Source organism: Pteronotus mesoamericanus, unplaced genomic scaffold (genome assembly GCF_021234165.1).
Source record: "Pteronotus mesoamericanus isolate MK-2021 breed Mesoamerican mustached bat unplaced genomic scaffold, CSHL_Meso_final contig_90, whole genome shotgun sequence".
NCBI classification, from domain to species: domain Eukaryota; kingdom Metazoa; phylum Chordata; class Mammalia; order Chiroptera; family Mormoopidae; genus Pteronotus; species Pteronotus mesoamericanus.
This window is the reverse complement of record NW_026555277.1, coordinates 480,564-501,123: the sequence shown is the minus strand read 5'-3', so window position 1 is coordinate 501,123 and position 20,560 is coordinate 480,564. Positions and strand designations below refer to the sequence as shown.

At 40.4% G+C, this 20,560-nt stretch overlaps 1 protein-coding gene across 1 annotated transcript in view; it reads left to right on the top strand.

The window, feature by feature from the left end:
* Positions 1-20,560, top strand: part of LOC129080577 (nuclear body protein SP140-like protein) — a 55,015-nt gene that overhangs the window by 13,006 nt on the left and 21,449 nt on the right. The window contains 7 exon segments of the mRNA XM_054586113.1: positions 2,135-2,215; positions 4,130-4,207; positions 5,333-5,413; positions 7,883-7,969; positions 8,182-8,298; positions 9,117-9,170; positions 15,872-15,937. Coding sequence (XP_054442088.1) covers positions 2,135-2,215; positions 4,130-4,207; positions 5,333-5,413; positions 7,883-7,969; positions 8,182-8,298; positions 9,117-9,170; positions 15,872-15,937 — 564 coding nt within the window.

Sequence of the window (20,560 nt, the reverse complement as noted above, 5' to 3'; positions counted from 1 at the left end):
AAAGAAGAGAAGTTTGATGATATAGGAGAGAAATATGTAAGATGAACAAAATAGATAAGAAGGCTGAAATTTAAATTTTTTAAATTTAAATTTTAGGTTCAAACCTTGGTAATAGAATGTTAAGAACTAGGGAGAACAGATAGAAACAAGGAAATGATCACCACAGAAGAAATGAGGCTAGCTTAATAATCAAAAGAGGTGCAGAATAAAAAGATAGAGAACATGATATCGAAAAACTCAGAGAGGAAAGTGCTCAGAAATAGAAAGAGTTGGGGAGAGGCACATAGTTATACAAAGAGAGGGAGATAAAGGAGAATGAGTGAAAAGTAAGTATGGCAGGAGCATTGTATTCAAGGGATAGAGAGGATGGTTGGGGTCATTGTAGGAACTGAGAGACGACCTGCACAGAAACAACTTCTGGCTCTAGGAGTGACACATGTTAGCAATGAGTTTTCAGATTACGGTGTGCTCAGTTATCAAAGTGGCCCCTGTGAGATCTTTAGAGGCCAAGGGCTTCCCCCAGCCATTCTTGACTATTCCCATCATACCTTGATAATCCCAAAAATCTTATCTCTATCCTACACTTGTCTTCTAAACTCATTCATCTAAGTGCCTGAATATGTTTCTGCAGGGATCTGAGAGGCATCTTCATTTCGAATTTTTTCCAGGAACCTCAGTACAAGATACTTCCACAATTGTGCATACCGTCTTTCTTGACGCCAAATCTGCCTCCTTTTCTGGTGTTCCCTGTGTCAGTATGGGACACTGCTGTTCCTTTCCTCAAGCAGGAACCAGCACCCCTATTTTCTCCAGCTCAACTCGATGACTGTTTGAAAATGCAAGTTGGCTTATATTACTTTCCTACCTTAAATCAATAACTTCTTGTTGTCATAAGAATTAAATCTGTTTTCCTTTACATGGCTCCAGTCTCCTACCTGCCTCTCCTGCAATCACTTCAAAACTTTGTATAAAACTACAGGAATTTTGATTTTTTTTTTTTTTTAACTACTCTTTCCCATCTGAGTCTTTGCACATGCTTAGCTCTGTGCCTGGGACAGTTTTCTTGGCCCACTCTGTTCTCCATTCTGCTTACTAATTTGGTGCATTTATGTGGAAATTACATTCTGTCTCAGAGATGGCACTTGTGACTGACTGCTGGCTTGGGAAAGAAACAGGATGAGAGACAGGGAGAAGACATAATGCATAGCATTGGAGATGCAAGACAGAAAAGAGGGAGGTGGGAACAGACCTGGGAAAAGAAACAAATTTGGACAAAGAGAAGTAACAAGAGATTCCATCAGCAAGATGCAAAGGTAGAAATAGAAGAAGCAGAGACAGTTGAAAGAGGGAAAATGAGAAAGAACAAGGTGTGGAAGACAAAGACACGAGGTTGTTTGACAGTTTCCATCAAATTACGGGATTGTGCAAGAATTTTTACCTTCACAAAACCTAAGCCACAGACACAAACTGTTGTAACTCTGTTTTATGGGTGGGGAAATAAAGCACAGAAAAGCGTTCTGGTCAGTTTTCAAGGACAAAGTTAAAAAGGGAGAGTGGCACAGGAGTCCCTCCCGGGCGTGTTACTGAAGGTGACGGTTTAGGGAAGCCAGCCGACAGTTAGGGCAGAGTCACGTGGTCAGAAGAGAAACAGGAAGTCAAGGAATTCTTCAGGTTCCCATGAAGTGCACCAGATTCTGATGTAAGACCTTAAAAAAGGAAAAAAAAATAATGTTGATGGGGAGGGAAGGGAAACTACTGAGAGCACAGGACTGGCCCAACCTCCTGGGCTGGGGGAGATCTAGAATCAGAAAGATAAAAAGTGTAATTGGAGAAATGACACATTATCCCTGAAAAAAAAACCAAAAAACCCCCTAAAAGCCAAAAACTAGACCTAAAAAGAGATGGGGAGAAAAACCTGATAACTGAAGCAATGCAGAGCAAGGAAACAGAAATGTGTGGATGCAGAACTGTAGGAAGGACACTGAGAAGCAGAGAGAAGCAGAAGGAGGTGCCTTAGGATGGTGAAAAGGCTGAACAAGAGTGGCTCTCAGGAGCAGTGCTTGGGGCAGACAAGCAGGCGGAGGTCCGCTTCCAGTTGCCCTCCACGGTCCATCATTTTCTCGTTTCTCTGCAGTGACCTGGGATCCCGAAGCTTTAGAAATGACTAACCTAGAAACACACAAAGTGCTCAGCCTACTACCTGCTGAAGGACAAGGTAATTATGATTTAAGTTCCCTACTTCCTCAATCCTCGTTTGTTTTCTAGCCAGCAGGGAAAAATATCTCCCTGGTTCCCCACCCTCCCATTCTTTTCCTCACATTCACATGCATACAGATGAGATTGCTTTGTTTTTCCCAAACTGTGAGAGAGAAAAAGAATAAAGATGAGCTTGGCTCCTGGGAAGAGAGGGGATCCTGCAGAGAGAACAGAAGGAGACAGAATATGCCAAAGGTGGGCTAGGGCACTGAGGCCGATGTGCTCAGGTGGTTTTATTAAATGTACACAAAACCTAGATATCAGCAGTTATGGCAAATCAGGCAAGGAGATCCTTTTCAGCCCACCTCTGGAAGTACCAGGAACACGGATCTAAGTTTTGTGAATGATTGACAGGCCTGTCTCAGGCTCTCTGGCACTGTGGTCTATGTGAAATGGAAGGGTTTTTTGTCAGTTTGGGAGAAGGGACCTGTGAGAATGAGGAAAATATGTAAAGTAATAGAAAACCTTATAGATGTCAATTAGGGGAAGACTCAGAGAAGCAGAGATAGAAACAAAGAAAGTGAGAGACAAAGTAAAAAGAGTATAACCCCAATAGGAAGTGAGATACAGAGATAAAAATTAGAGAAATCATATGGACAGGCAAATAAATACAAAAAAAAAATGCAGAAGGAAACACAAGAGAAACTACATAGAGAAATAGTTTTAAAATCAATAAAGAGCGAAAACTGCTCTATAAAGAGGAAAGGAGAGAAGTTAGGATCCTGTAAGGCTCAAGCACAAGTCACTAGACAGAAGCATCTCCCATCAAAAGGGGGCATGTCAGTAATGAATTTTCAGGTTAAGGTTTCCCCAGGTAGAGAGTTGTGCCCATTACATGCTCAGAACAATGCTCTTCTTCCTGCCACCCTCAGCCACCCACAGGTAACAGAACAGGAGTCTGAAGTGCATGTCTGCTAGGTAGACCTGTCTCCCAACCCCATTAATCTATGAACTGATAGCCTTTATCCAAGATCTTGTCCATTTGTCTGTCTTTCAGGAACTGACTCTTCCAAAACTGAAACCGACATCTCATTCTCCTGCTCCAGGATTGACTTCCTCAGTAAGGCGGACATGGATATCCCCCTTTCTCTGGCTCCCATCCCACACCTTTTTTTGCTTTAGCAAGCTGTAAATGAGATCATATTATTTCCCCACATAAACCTTGTGACCTTTGTTGCCCTTGGATTACATCAGTTATCCTTCTTCCTGGGGATTTTTTTTGCTTTCCATTCACCATTGGGCTCCAACCTATTTCTTCTGCTTCATCTCTGATGAGACTATAGACATTTTCAGTGATTACAATGTTCTAGTCTTTCTTCCATAGATGGGCTTTTGGACAACTTCTCCTGTGTTTGATGGTGTCACCTTGGCCTACTTTGCTCCTTATCCCATTCCCTGACCAGGTTACATCATACTATTTCAAGGATGCCTCTCCTGAAAGGCAGTGAGAAGGAGATAAGTGAGACAGGGAAAGTCAGTAAAGAGCAGTGCCAAGAGCTCAAGGGAAAGAGTCAGGAGTAGAGGAAAGAGAAAACATCAAAACGAGAAACATCTGGAAACTCTGGCAGCAGGAAACGAGGCAGAGACACAAACAACGTGCAGAGACAATGGGGCCAGGAAAGAAGTAGAGGGAGGATCAGGTGTACGGGAGGGAGGAAGATGGTGGATGGCTCCTGGCCTCTGGTGACAATGACAGCAGTTAGTCAAACATCAGGCCAGGTAAATGCAAAGGGAAGCCCAGGATCATCTGCCTCAGGGACAGTCTCGCCTCGGGGATACTTGAGCGTCCTACATCTTCACTGTGAGTTTTCTGGCCATGATTCCCCCTGGTTGTATACTGAGACCTCTGAGGGGTTACAATTTTTCTCTGCAGAGGACAGCGATGCCTACTGGGATCTCAGCAATGGAGAACTCCAGGAAGCCTTGAGCTCCTCACCAAGGCGTGAGCCAGGTAAGGAAGTGGGGATCGCCAGCTCTGGGCTGCGAGGTGTCAGGAGGCTGAATCCAGAGCTGAACAGCAGGGCTTCTAATGTTAAAATAGGTGTGTCCCCTCTTCATTTTGTAGTAGATAAATACCAAGGAAAGGTAGAGTCTTTCATGTTCTTTATACTTATTTGTACTAAAGACTCAATAATGTGATTTTAACCTTGCCCACCTTTATTTTCTATATAAAGCATAGAAACTTAGTATTTATTTCCTGCTTAATAATAGTATGTTGCTATTAACTTGGATAGGCTTTAAAAGAAACATGGTTCGGAGATCTACTTGTCAAAATAGGAACAATGCCTCTGAAGCCCAAATTACAGGTTTCCTGCCCGCCCCCCCCCGCCCCTCCCCGCCATATTCTTCACTAAGCTATTGGATTGTGTAGCACTTCTTTTTTTCAAAGTACGTTGGCAAGTGAGATTTCCTCACAAAACTTTAGGACTTAGCCAGGGAAACTGTTATTGTCCCTCCTTAGAGATAAGGAAATGGAACCACAGAAAAGGGGTCCTTGTTTCTCCCCCAAGATGTCTCAGGCATCTCCCTACCGGTGATGGCTGTGAGAGGTTAGTTGGGGTCAACGTGGTGCCACAGTCAGAGTCCAAAGGGGGACCTGTGGGCTCCCAGGGGAGGAGAGCAAGGCTCTGTGCAGTGATGCTCCCACGTCACAAATAAAGGCATGTCAGTAGGGAGGGAAGAAATCCAGAGAGACGGTGAGAGAACATCCGGATCCTGGTGTAGGGATCGGAGAGACCTGGGAGAACAGAACTAGAGAGAATGAGCAGGAAAGAAGAGGCCAAGATGACCACAGAGGAAAAAAAGAAGAGTAACAAGATAGGAGAAGTCAGGGGGAGCAGAGCATGCAAAAATCAAAGGTGCACAAATACTCCTGGTGCAGATGGAGAAATACCTGGAGGCAGGTCTACAGGTAACTGAGATGCAGAAGCTGGAGTTTGAGGTGAATGAGACAGAAGCAGAGGCAGGTCAGGGCTTGGTTGGATCTCAGGTGAGGTCCTTGGAGAAAATGTTCCATTTCCCAAAAGACAGCTCACCTGTGCTCTGGATAGCCTGGCTCGGCACATTTTCTCTTCAGTGTCCTATGAATCTGAAGCTCCCCAAATGACCAAAGAGAAGCCAGGGCGGGTGTCTAGCCATCTACTATGTAACGGAGGAGGTAATGGTGATTTCAATTCCAACTTAACAAAATGAATCTTTGTTTTTCTGCCCATGGGAGGAAAATCTCCCTCTTTCTTCTCCCCTCCTACCCTGCTTCCATTTAATACCCAAACAGACGAAGTGTGTAGAACCAAGGGTCAAGAATATTGAGAGCATTACATGGAAGGGAAAGGCGTGAGATGGGTGGAGTGTTTTTGGCTTCTGGCGATAATGACAAAAGCCATGTTAACCTCCAGGTCAGGTTAACTCCGAAGCAGGAGGATCTGAGGGCAGGGACATCCCCACTAGGAGACCCTGAGTCACCTTCCTGGAGGGTGGGCTTTCCTGCCTGTTTTGTTTCTTGCCAGTAGATCTTGAGTCGTGCATCGTGTAGGTATAATAATGTGCACATTAATTATAAATTAATCATGTATAAAAGAATTTTCCAGGAATTCTAAAATTAGTCTTCCTTTAGGATATCTAATCTATTAGTTTCACTTGTGGAATAGATCCTTACTGACTAAATATATAGGATTTTTCTTTTTTAAACAAAAAGAAAGGAGGTGATATTAGATAATGGTCTGAAAGTAACATTTAGTAGTTGGGACATAGGAACTTTTGGTAATTTATCTCTCTTTTTTATAGAAATATTATCAGATGCATTGTTTACTCTGATGTGCCACAAATTCCCCATTGAAAACATCTGTGAAGTTTTGTGATTTATTAAGCCACGTGCAACAGTTAGAACCACAGTGAGAACACCAAGAGGAAGTGGCGTTCTGCCTGCAGGAGGCGGCAGCTTTGGCAAAGGCAGGCTCAGGGCAAAAAGCAGAGAGGCCACAATACTTGCATAGGGTGAATGGTGTCCTGCATGTGAATGGAGTATGGGGTTCATCCACCAAGCAGAGAGGAAAAAGGGGACATATGATCACTTACACGGTAACAGTTGACCTCAGATTGTGTGCTAAACAAAATGGTTTTCTTAACAATTTGACAGGAAGTCAAGTGTCTTCATGAAGTATTTGGAGTGGGGATTCAAGACTAAGTGTGACCAACTATCTGCACAAATTGGGTGCTGTGCAATGGACCCACACCCATTAAGTAGTCGCTGAGACTAGCTTGGATAGTGGCCTACCAGGTCTATGTCTCCTTCCACTTGCTTTGGATCACTTTTTTCTAACATTCAAGAAGCAGAGGAAAACCAGGAAGAAGCACACTTGAGATAAGATGTCTTATAATAGACGAGAGTGAGAGTAAATGAAGTAGTAAAAGGATAAGCATCTTAACACAATATTTGCTAAATGCTGCACCTCCAAACTAAATGTCTAATTACTTTGCATCTAATTGCATACACATCATTAAATAATAAGATACTTTCAGGCATAAGAGCTTATGAAACAACGAAGAGTTCAAGTACTGTGTTTACTGTGTATAATGCATACCTACTCTTTGGGGCCAAACTTTCAGGAAAAAAAAAATCTTTCATTTTAATTTTTTAATTCAACTTTTTATTTATTCATGTTTAGATATTTGTTTTTTAAATTATAAGTGAATATTAGCATTTATTTTTGAACATACTATGGTACAAGAAATTTTAGGTAACAAATAATTATAAAACACAAGAATAGATACAAGGTATTTCAGATACTACCCATGTATAATGCACATCCTTATTTTTCCCTCAGAAATTTGGGCAACAAAGTGTGCATTAGACCCAGAAATATGTGGTAGATGTTGAGACAGGATTTATACCTATTGGTCCAAGGGTCCCACAGGACTTTTGTAAGCAAAAGTCTTCAAGAGATCTTGGTGGCAACTCTATTTTGAAAGGGGTCATCTATCACACAATATCTGAAGCTAAAGGAGAGATTTATTTCTTGTATAACAAGGCACATGGTAAGAGGAAGAAGTGTACTTATTGGATAATGTTTCTTTAAAAATAGAAACTATTGATTTTATATGGAGTTTTGTCAAGCATGTGTTTCAGGGACTGCAGACTTTCAGAAACAGGAGTGATTATAACACTCCAGTTATATTGAGCCGTAGATGCAGGTTTTCTGGAATATGGTTGTTGCTGACTGGCTGATTTTTAGAATTGTACTGCTTCAACTGATTAGCCAGCTTTAAATGTGGTTGGTGCTGTAAGTAGTCATTGGCCAACTGGGATGAGTTTAAAAGTGGTCTGGTACTTACTTTTACCATTTTCAAAGAATAGTTAGTTCTTTTTCCTGGAAGAATATGATCTTTTTTCTTATTCTTAGGACTACAAGTAGAAAAATAAAAGTAGAAGAAGCAGAATGAGATGCAAAAATGGGGAAAATGTGACTCTATAGGATCTCAGGTGTGATTATTATAACAGGTATATATTTTTTCTGGGATGCAATTCATCTTAGCTCAGAATACCAGTGTGCCACATAGGCACAGCGGGAACTCTTCCCTAATCACTGTCTTGGGATCTGTGGACACTAACTTTCTTGTTTCTCCTCAGTTTCTTGTGAACCTGAAGCTCCCCAAATAAGTGGAGAAGGAGAATCTCAAGAGCTTACCTTTAACCTATTACCCTGTGATGAACAAGGTAATTGTGACTTATAATAAAAACAAAAACAGGGTTCTAATAAAGGGGAGAAAATAAGGGAGGAAAATGGGAGACTTAAAAGAAGAGTCAGGTATAGGGTGAATCAATGGAAGACTGCGGAGAAAAAAGTAGAAAACAGGATCAATGCGTTTACATAAAAGAGGATCCCTGGAGAAAATGAAAGGTCTTTATAAATCATAATTTTGTCCCAGGAGGAGAACTACCAACAGGTGGAAATGAGAAGTGTCCCTGTGTTATGTGCTTCTCAGAAGATGTGCCAGGATGTCTGGAAGCAAGGACTGAAAGAAGCCAAGCATGTGACACAGAAGGTAAGGCTGTCCAAAGGTCATGGTATGTCGGTGGATCCACCAGGAGAGTGTGACAGGTGGTCCAGTGCATCCCAAGGTCCTATTCTCTGCCATTTTTCGACCTGACCCTATTGGGAACAGCAGGGAGGCAAGAGTCATGTTTAATAGGATAGGCTCTGTTGATTATACATGGCTGATACAGTAGAAATATATGTACACTCTTAAAATGACAATATCTAGTTTACTACATTAGTATATTAGTAATAAACTCCGTATTTATGCAGTGATTTCTATCCCTGCCCAATCCGAAAAATCTATGGAATCCCTAAAAAGGAAGGTGTACCTCTGCTAGTAGATAATAGTGTCACTCATCAGAACCATAGAAAGACCTCAAAGGCCACTGATTCTGCCATTTAATTGTCAGTAGGGGAGACTTCAGATCAACTGTTCTTTACCCAGCACATATTTTTAATGGATGCCTTCTAATTTATGTAGTGTTTTCCTATAAACTTTTGCGCCTTAAATAAGACATTATTTAATTCTCATAAAAAAATCTTCAGATCTAGACAGAATAGGATAACTGTTTCCATCCTTGAGTAAGTTGAAGTGCATAGGTATTTAAGAGTGTTTTTCAGAGTCCCATTGAGAAATAAAGGAAGACCCAGGGCCCCTCTGGGACTCCAGCTTCTCAATTCAGAAGACTTGTAGTTCCTTCAGAAGGAAGAGAAAAATGATAACCCAGATACCTTTAAAAACTCAAGTCTTCTGTAGTATGATTCATCCTAGGGTAGGCAATTTTAGTTATTAATTTGTTTCCTTACATCAACCTCATTTTCTAGATACTGTGGACCTTGGAAACCACTCAACTCTAGGAAAACGCAAGAGGAAACGAAGTAAGAGTGCATAAGGTTTTACTTGATTTTGATGTTATGAATTTTTTAATGCCAGAGTTTTATATTATTATTTGCAACAATATGTGATAATAAAAAATCAGTGATAGTAATATGATATTCCCTCAAATACGTCCATATCCTAATCTTTGGATCCTGTAATACATTTTCTTCTATGGCAAGAGGGGTTTTACAGATATGATAAAGCTAAGAACCTTGAAAGGGGAGATTATCCTGGATATTTGCCACCAAGGATAATAAATTGGCTTTAGAGTGAAGAACCATTTTCAGATGTGGAGGGAGAAATGACTCTGGGATGCAGTCAGAGAGCTGCAATGTTGCTGGCTATGAAGATGAAGAAGAAGAACAAGGAATATGGGTTCCATGTAGAGAAGCTGGAAGAGTCATGACAATAGATTCTCCTCCAAAGCCTCAAGAAAGAAATGGTGGCCTACTGAAACCTTTATTTTAACCCTTGTCAGACATACTGTAGACCCTTGTCAGACTTCTAACCAACATATCTGTAAGATAATAAATTTGTATTATTTTAAGCCACTAAACTTGTGGTCATTTGTTATGGCAGCTACAGGAGAACAATACAGATTCTGGTTATCGTGCACTTAAAAAGGTGGATGTGACTTAGGAATTAGGAAATGGGCAGAGGGGAATTTGGGCAATGAAAAGAATTTTAAGTAGAATGGTAGAAAATGTCTGCATGGCCGGGAGCAGTTTGTTAGTAGAAATGTGCAAAGATTACTAGCGAGGACTCGGAGGTGAAGAACGTGGGAAAGAAAACATCTATTGTCTTAGAGAATACATAAATCATGCCAAACAGATGTTAGTAGAGTCATGGAGGTGCAAGGTGTACCTGGTGATGGATGAGAAAGAAATAAGGAATGTGTTTTTGGAAACTGGAGAGAGAGGATCTGGATTAAACAAAGGCAGAAAGCTAGTGAAATTCTTTTCTGAAGATATATGGAAAGCAGAACTATCTGGGTGTATATCTAAGGAGATTTCTGAACAAGTGATAAAGATTCAGCTTCTTTTTCTGCTTAGAGTAAAATGTTAGAAGAAAGATAAAATCAAGGGAAGAACTTCTCAACACAACAACAAAAAATAGGACTTGATTATCTGAAAAATTTTCAGCCTATTCAGGTTACAAAAGATGCTAAACTTAGTTGATTCACTGTCAGGAAAGTGCGCTCTGTAGAAGTGACCAGGAAAGTGGCTGAATAAACTTTTTTGCTGATGCCTTACAAGTAACAAAAGATCAAAGAATTCGGTCACATACAGGGGTCTTCGAAGAGATTAAGCATGTGACTCATAGACCCTCTCAAGCCACCTCAACAGTAATAAAACACAGATATATAATTATAAGGGAAAACTCTGTGGAGGAGCCTCTTTTTAATGGAGTAAATCCCCATGACATACATGGCAGAGCCATAGGATTCTTGAGAATTTTACGCCACCAGAAACAGAGCTGTCGATGTCTAATACCTGTAACCTGGAACCCGTTTCTTTTCTTGGAGAAAGGGAGTTTGAGGATGTGGTCTGGGATCTTGAGGTGGGGAGGTTATTTTGGATAATCTGGGTGGTCCCAATAAAATTCATGGGTCCTTAAAATCAGAAAACCTTTCCTGCTGTGCAGAGAGGGATGTGTGTCCCTGGAATAATAATCTGAGAGATGCAATGAGGCTGGCTTTGAAGATGCAGGCAGGGACAGGAGCCAAGAAATTGGAAGCTGGAAAAGATTAAAAAAAAATGGATTATCCCCTACCGCTTCCAGAATGGAACAGAGCCCTGTGGATAACGAGATTTTAGCCCATTGATGTTTGTGTCGAATGTCTGACCTTCAAATATGTGAAATAATAACTTTGTGTTGTTTTAAGCCACAGAGCTTATGATAATTTATTTATAGCAGCCATGACAATTAATTCTTTTTATAAAATAAAAAAATGAACACTTCCCTTTAATATGGTTAGATTACATCTTTTAAAATAGCAATTTATATTTTTAAATGCTCACATCTGTGTCTCTTTAATTTTAAAATATATAAACTTTGTAAATTTAATGTCCATATTTCTAGATTTTTTCTATATATGTATTAAAATATTCAGAATTTTATATCTAAAAAGTCTATTTGTGATGTTACATTTCTCTTACTTTAAATTAGTATATCATGCACAAGACATTACAAATATTTAACATATTGCCAACTTTAAAAAGTTTTCTTTTGAGATAAAATTTACAATGAAATGTAATAAAGTTGAGGATACTACTTAATACATACTGATAGATGCATTCTCCTGTATAATTCTAATCCTATCAAAATACAGAACACGGCCATCACTCTGGAAAGGGCCCTTATTTCCTTCTTGTATACCCTTCACCTTTCACTCATCATACACAATTACTATTCTTATTTTTTCATGATAACTTAATTTGGCTTGTTTTCAAACTTTAAATAAATGAGGTTTTAAGGTATATTTTCTTTAGGTGCAGTGCTTCACTCAGCATATTTTTTGAGTTTTACCCATGTTGTTGAATGTATCAGTAGCTTCTATTGATTGCAGGTAATGCACTTTGTATGAACATACCAAATTTGTGTACATATTCTCCTATTGATAGACACTACAAGTGTGCCAGTTTTTGGCTAATATGAACAAGCTGCAATGAACATTCTTGTAGAAGTCTCTCTGTGGCTCCATGCCTTCATACCTTTTGTATAAATTCTTGGAAATGAAGTTTCTGGGATATGGTGTAGGTGCATCAGTCCTTTCCCCCCAAAAACCCACAAAGGGGTGATGAGGCACACAGAGACTGTGCCAAGCTAAGGGATACAAGCCTCAGAAACTGTTCTGATCTGTCAGACACTCCCAGTCTTAGAAAAGGTTTAATAAACCTGTTAGTAAACTGGCTGAACCTTACCCATGAAGGAGGCATTATTTCTCAGCAAATATGGGAGACTTTACTATCTTGGGATATTTCTAAGGAGGGAGATGTTCTCTATTTTATACTGGTCAGGGAACAAATCCACCCTCTTATCTGGGCAGCTACATTAACCCTAGATACTCTGAGGCATGTGGAAATGCCACAAAGAATTGCCTCCTAACAAATCCACTTCACCCAGTAGACTGGTGAATATCCCCATGGAGACCCCAGTCCATCAGCCACTTCAATGTTTGTGACCAGTGGGGATGGGACCAAATCCATTTGATTTGTTTCTAGCAGCATTTAATATATTTCACAAGCCACAAATGCTCTAGGTCTCTCATGACCATCTCTAATCTGCAGTTTACCATGTTTGCTTGAGGGAGGCAAGTGAGTGCCTGGCTTTCACCTAAGAAGTATCCGCTCAGGGGCACATGCAGTGACCCTGGAAAGGATGCGTCTATAGTTACTGAGGTCCCCTAATAGGACGTACCCTAGCCAGGAGGAAGATGGAGAGTGCCCCAGTGTGGGCCCTGGCTACAGGCTTTATAGTTCCCTGTTCCATTCAGCGTGTCTAGTCCCTGATGTTCAGAGGGGTTCTGCACGGGTGTGCAGATGCAGAGGCCAGCCCCTATTTTCTCGTGTCTGGTGCAGAATGGCCGACTCGGCAACTCCATGGGGCCGGGGGTGCAGTCGGTCTGGACCATGCTCATGGTCCGGGAAGAAGGATTCAGGGCACCCCTTAAAGAGAGACATTATTAGTGATTCTCCCTCTCTTGTATGTCTTGTATGGCGCTCCTTCCTCAGAAGCCTGGATCTTCGCTCTTCTTTCAGGGCCAGAAAATATGCGTGTACCATTCCAGTGGCTGTAACTTCATCTCTCTTCCCCAATCATTTTTACTTGTTGCTCAGGTCTCTTGTCCAGAAGGGTCAGATACAAGCAGGAAAAGGCATTTTCATGAAATGTAACCAGGATTAAATGCGACTCTCCTAGGCATTCCAACGCGGGTTAGGGAAAGAAGGCAACCTCATCCCTGGGGATGGTCAGAACAGAATGCTGAGTTTTTAGCATTGGTCTATATAACATTATTTATCTTTTACTGCTTTTGTTCTGATCATGATGCAGGAAGGAGGTGATTCTTTTCTGGGGACAAAGAGCCTTACTGAGGTCTGTGAACAGGAGGAGATAAGGGATGTTGAGTCAGACAATCAGTGCATTGGGAGCAACATTTTGTAAAACATTTTTATTTTTATTTATTTATTATTGTTCAAATACATTTGTCTCCATTTTCCTGCTGCCACTTTCCCCTGTCCCAGCCACTCCCCACCTCCCACCCTCAGTCCTTCCCCACTTTGGCTTTGTCCGTGGGTCCTCTATACACATTCCTTGACTTGACCCTTCCCCTTCTTTTCCCTGTTACCTCCCTCCTGTTTCCCCTCTGGTTACTGTCGGTTTGTTTTTTCTTTCAATGTTGCTGGTTATATTTTTCTTGCTTCTTTGTTTTGTTGATTAGCTTCCACTTATAGGTGAGATGATATGGTATTTGTCTTTCACTGCCTGGCTTATTTGGCTTAGCATAATGCTCTCCAGTTCCATCCACACTGTTGTGAAGGGTAGGATCTCTTTCTTTCTTTCTGCTGCGTAGTATTCCATTGTGTAAGTGTACCACAATTTTTTGACCCACTCATTTACTGATGGGCACTTAGGCTGTTTCCAGCACTTGGCTATTGTAAATAGTGCTGCTATGAACATTGGGGTGCATGAGTCCTTTTGAATTGGTGTTTTGGGATTCTTAGGGTATAGTCCAAGCAGTAGAGTTGCTGGGTCAAAAGGCAGTTCTATTTTCAGCTTTTTGAGGAAATTCCAAACTGTTTTCCACAGCGGCTGTACCAGTCTGCATTCCCACCAACAGTGTTCTAGGGTTCTCTTTTCTCCACAGCCTCGCCAGCACCTGTTGTTTGTTCATTTGTTTATGATGATCATTCTGATCAGTGTGAAGTGGTATCTCATTGTGGTTTTAAATTGCATCTCTCTGATGGGTAGTGATGCTGAGCATCCTTTCATATGTATCTGGGCCCTCTGTATGTCCTCCTTGGAGAAGTGTCTGTTCAGGTCCTCTGCCCATTTTTTAAATTGGATTGTTTGTCTTCCTGGAGTGGAATCATGTGAGTTCTCGTGTATATTTTGGAGACCAAACCCTTGTTCGAGGCATCCTTGGCAAGTATATTTTAATAGAGGCCATACCATTGTCAGGCTCAGATGATCCAGCCAGGCAGGCTCATGACACTTGTGAGCTCTTAGGGTCACAATGCTGTGGCCAGAATCAGTTGGCCGGTAAGTTGAAGTGTAGACTGTGTTGGTAACCCACCCATAGCCTCAAGAGGGGTTTGAGAGCTGATGAGTGTGTCAGGAGCAAGCAGAGCACAGCCCTTTGTGATGTGGCTCCCCGACCCATGGGATGAACAGGTTGACTTTAGCAGGTGTCATGAACCTGGTCTGTAGCTTCAGCCCTTGCATCAGAATCACGGTGTCAGCCTCTGTCAGCAGAGAGCAGGTACTTGGGCATTTCCATGAAGGGTCCAGACTGGGCAGTCAGTACGATGAGTTCATTTCTGCAGTCATGGCCCAAGTGATAAGGATGTTAATTTCACCAGCTTGTACTTTTCCACTTGTCTGACAGATAGGCCATGTGTGGAAGTCAAGTTGTCTGAGTTCTGCCAGCCAGAGGAGTGACCGAATTTGCTTTTGGTTCTGCAAAATTGGCTCTGAGGTCAAGCTGCCATGGAAGCCCAGTGGACAGCAGCTGTCACTTCACCAAACATTAGGGGACCAGGTGTAGGTCACCAGGGGAATCTGGGAATCTTGCTGATTTAAGGACCCTGCAAGGCCAATGTTTGCTGCAGGCCGGGAAGGAGAATAGAAAGCCCAGGTGTCCCTGGGGCAACATCTCTGAATTCTTGAATACACCTTTTCCACTTGAAGAGCAAGGCTTTCAGGCTCTTACTGACTTGTAGGTCCTGGAGTTGAATTGACCCACCTCAAAATGAGAATCGCAGGAGAATCATAGGCCTTCCTCCATGGACTGAGGCTTCACTTCTAGCAGTAAAAATCTAATAGCTGGCAGTTATGGCATTCATAATAATAATAATAATAACAAGAAATGATCTCTGTTCACCCAGTGCCAATGGACTTCTCACATTCACCTGTTTTCATATCATTCACAAGAAAGCAAAAACACAACATGCACAAACCCATTGTGGGTCTTTGAGTTCTCCATGAGCTTCAGGCACTAGATTAAATACAAATGAGATAATCTGTTTTATACCTGCAAGAGCTAAGAGATTGTTTCATGAAAATGCTCCACATTGAAGTTAAGCCTGTTTCCTTGACTCCTAGCCCAGTATGTTATCCATGACATTATGCAGGAATATAATAAGAAGTATGCTTTCTCATTGCACATTTGAATGGACACTTGAAAAGGGAACACGTTGCTACATAACCAGAATCATTATTCAGTCTAAGGCACCAGCAGTTTATTTTCTAACTTAAAAAAACTCAAATATACGTCATCTCCGATTGTCTCCCAGGTCCTTGAAGTATAAAGTATAACTCCATAATCAACCTCATGTTACTACATCGGTAGTTAAGAATTTTTTCTCATCCTTGAGGATCGAAGTCTGAAAAAAAGTACTCAAACACTACTGATCTATGAGGCTTTGAGAATTATGTTGATAGTTCTGAAATATTAACTTTATTCTCTTCCTTTTTGAAGGAAAAAAGAAAGGGCATGCCTGGACAATATATAAAAAGAAACAGCGGAGAAACACACATCAGAGAGGTAAGCAGGCGAAGTGAAGAAGTCACACCTTTGGCGTTTATGAGGGCACTGCTTCTGTGCCCTCGTGGCCTGCAGTCACCTGTGGGCCCTGACAGTTTCCCAGTGACTGTGGCAGGTAGGATATAGGCTACGACACTGCAACAGAGAGGCCTGAAAATGCAGTGGCTTCAACAAAATGGTTTATTTCTCATACACGTAATCACCCAGCACTAAATGATCGGGGCTCATAGGGAGACACTGCCATCCGCAGTGCATGGCTTCTTTACTGGGTCAAGAAATTTCTATTAATTTAGAAAAGTGTTCCAGAGAAGGCACATGAAGAAAGCAGAGGATAGACCTCACTGGTGTGGCTCAGGTGGTTGGGTGTTGCCCAGCAAAGCAAATTGTTGTCCGTCCAAATCTGGGTCAGGGCACATGGCTAGGCTGTGGCCTGGTCCCAGGTCAGGGTGTGTGAAAGAGGTAACCAACTGGTGTTTCTCTCTCACATTGTTTTCTCTTCTTCTTTTCTTTTCTGCTTCCCTTCTCTTTAAGAGTAAATGAATAACATCTCAAAAAAAAGAAAAAGAAAGCAGATTATGTGTATGTGTGTGAACATGTGGTAAAAATATAGATATAAGTATGTACACATTTGTGCAAATATGTTTTTATATATGTATAAATGCTTGTTTATACATATTTATCTCTCTGTATAGCAAAACATAGATATAGATATATAGAAAAATGAATGGCAATTTATCCATAAAAATATATGCAGTGATTATATTTGGTCTATGAAGGGTGATATTTATATATTTTTTGTTTTTTAGATGTATGTGTGTACATTCAAAATAATAAACATGTTCAACTATTGTAATGAAAAATATTATTTAAATAGTAACATATGCAAAGAAAAAGTCTAAGAGGATGTTTTTGAACAAGTTAATTGTTGTCATTTCCAGATGGTGATGTTTTGTACAATTTTTATTTTCTAATTTTTCAATAATGTATATGTATTACTTCTGGTCAGATCCTTGTAATCTTTTTTATTTTAGTAGTTATTTAAGGAACTCCTTTCTTCTGGACAAAAAGGGCAAGACCTCATTTTATACATGACTGATGATTTGAATCAGTAGATCTATAAGATTTTTAAGTCCAATTAAAAATTATAAATTTTCACTAACCTGAATATCTTACGTTCTTATCAATTTACACTCCTGCCCTGTTGGTGAATGTGTATAATTTTGTTTGAAACAAAAGAAAAAGTGGTTGCACCCATTTTAAAGTTATTTTCAAAATAGCAAATATTAGGATTTAATCATTTAACATTTTCATTTCAGTCTGTACGTCAGTCAATAAATTCTAAACTGCCTCTTTCCAGAGTACAGTGAAATCTTGCATGTAATTTAAAGTCAACTCTAATATTCTGGAAACCTGAGTCTGACCCTTACCATTAACTTGCCTTCTTGTCCGAACGTGGAGGGAAGGTGTTCAGAATTGAATCCAGCGTTCCTGCGCGTGCTTTTGAAGCCTTGCGTCAGCTGCTATTTTGCCCAACTCTGTATTTTCCCTGCCTGTCCCTAAACAGCAGCAAAGCTGCTGGCCAGTTGGTCTTGAGTAGAAAGAAGGTGAAAATGAATCTCCAGGACACTGCCAAGGTTATTAGGCAAGAGATAAACTTTGTGTTACTTCCACTTTGCACTGTGAGTCAAAACAATATTTGCTAAAGTTTTGCATTCCATGAGGGTGGCTCTAAGATATTTGATGCAGTCAAATGTAGGAAGGCTATTACAGAAAAGTCGGACACACATTGTCTTTAATACTCAATTAATTCTATACATCCTCTTATTTGTCTTTTAGATATGGTTTTGGGTAATTTGGGATACTCTGTAACATTTCTTTACACAATGTTATTCTTTAGCCAATAGATTATGGCTGAGACAATAACCTGTTGTTTTACAAACTTGGAGTTTTTACTTAGAAGTTTTGTATGGTTAGACTTTTTAAATTTGGGATCTATAGAGTATTAGAGGAGGTGACCTGTATCTTGGATCAGACAGGATGCACAAATGAACTTTATATACCTTAGTCTCATTTAAGAATTTAAGACTTGGCAGAGGATGTTAGTCTTACTTTTTCATTACTACATAACAAATTCCCCAAACTTAGTGGCTGATCACAAAACCAATTTATTTTCTCCGATTTCTGTGGGTTGCAAGCCTGGACAAGTGCAATAGAGTTCTTGAAACCAGCGGAAAACCGCAGGTGGAGTGTGAGAGGCAGCCCAGTCCATAGCACTATGCTGTTCTCCGCATTTTCTCGATGTGACCCTTTTGGGAAGAGCAGGGAGGCAAGAGATCATTATAAAGTCACATTTAACAAGACAGGCCCTGTCAATTGTATATGGATAATGTAGTAGAAATGTACTCTGAAAATGGCAATGTCTAATTTGCTGTATTTTTCTATTGGTAATAAGACCTTGAATTTATGCAATTATTTCCGTTGGTAAGTAGTCTTACAAGGTTCTACTCTAGTTGGAGACTATGGGGAGATTTACCCAAAGTGGTGACAGATTCTAGATCCTTGAGGTTGTAAGACTGAAATCCAAGCCTTGTTGCTCATGGTTGGCCAGAGATCATTCTTAGCTCCCGAGGCCACTCACTTTCCTGGGCGTATGGCCCCTGCACATTCAATCCAGGGACTGTGTGTAGAGTTCTTCTCAATCCTTTTTGATCTTTGAATCTCTGGCATCCTCTTTGGACACCAGCTAGAGAAACTCTTCACTTTTAAAGGGCTTATATAATTAGATTGGCCCACCAGGATAATCTTTTCTTTATTTTATTTTTGATGCTCACTAAATTCTCTATTTTTCTTTCAGTTTTTTTTGAGCTATAACTGACATACAATGCTGTATCATTTTTAGGTGTACAGCGTAATGACTTACATATATTATGGAGTGGTATCTATAATAAATTAAGATCCATTATCTCTATAGACACATTAAAAAATAGTTTTTTTCCATTGTGATGACATGTTTTAGATTTTAGTCTCTTAGAAAATATATCATAGAGCAGTGTTACCTATAGTCATCATCATGTTGTATATTACAATTCCAGTACTTATGTATCTTCTAACTGGGGGGTTTTACCTTTTGATAACCTTCTTACAATTCCTTCACTCCGTCAGTTCCCCACTTGTAATAACAACAAATCTGACCTCTTTTTCTATCAGTTTTATGTTGGTGTTTGTTTTTCTAATATTCCACAATTAAGAAAGAAGGTGTTTTTTTAGATAATGGACTGAAAGTAACATTTAGTGAGTGGGACACAAGAACTTTTAGGTATTTTATTCTCTTATAGAAATATTATCAGATGCATTGTTTACTCTGATGTGCCACAAGTTCCCCATTGAAAACATCTGTGAAATTTTGTGATTTATTAAGCCACGTGCAACAGTTAGAACCACAGTGAGAGCACCAAGAGGAAGTGGTGTTCTGCTCGCAGGAGGCGGCAGCTTTGGCAAAGGCAGGCTCAGGGCAAAGAGCAGAGAGGCCACAACACTCGGTCGTAGAGAGAATGGTGTCCTGCATGTGAATGGAGTATGGGGTTCATCCACCAAGCAGAGAGGAAAAAGGGGACATATGATCAATTACATGGTAACAGATGACCTCATGTTATGTGCTAAACAAAATTATTTTTTTTCACAAATTGACAAGTTGTCAAGTTTTTGGAGTGGGATTCAAGACAAAGTATAACCAAGTATCTTTCTACAAATTGGTTGCTGTGCAATGGACCCACACCCATTAGTTAGTATCTGGGACTCGCTTGCATAGGGGGCCCACCAGGTCTATGGCTCCTTCCATCTGCTTTGGATCACTTTCTTCTAACATTCAAGAAGCACAGGAAAATCAGGAACAAGTACACATGAGGAAAAATGTCTTATAATAGACAAGAGAGTGAGAGTAAAAGAAGTAGTAGGAAGATAAGAACCTTCACAGAATATATGCTAAATTTGCACCTCCAAAGTAGATTTCTAACTATTGTGTACCTAACTGCACACACACATTTAAATAATAAGATAAATTCAGGAATAAGAGCTCATGAAACATGTCAAAGCTCAAGTTGTTGTTAAGACAGTACACTTGGTAGTTGATCAGGAAGATGACCTGAAGTGGGCACAAGAGCTGGGGAATTACATCTGTTGGTCCAAGGGTTGCACAGGGCACTCCAGCAAGAGTCTTCTAGATGATCTTGGTGGAAACTTCATTTTAAGGGACAGCCCATATGCAATATCAGAAGCTAAGAGGGGGATTTATTGCTTGCTAAGCTAGGTGCATGGTGGGAGAAGACTGTATTTACTGGACACAATTTTTTTTTTTTAAACAGACACTGCTGATTTTGTAAAGAGGTTTGGAAAGTATGTGTTTCAGGTGCTGTGGACTTTCAGAAACAGGAATGACTATGAACAGGTTACATTTAGCCATAGATGTAGGTTTTCTGGAGTGTGGTTGTTGCTGATTGGTTGATTTTCAGAATTGTACAGCTGCAAATGATTAGGTCCTTTAAATGTGGTTGGTGATGTAAGTGCTGATTGCCCAACAGAGATGAGTTTAAAAGTGGTCTAGTATTTACTTTTATCATTTTCAAG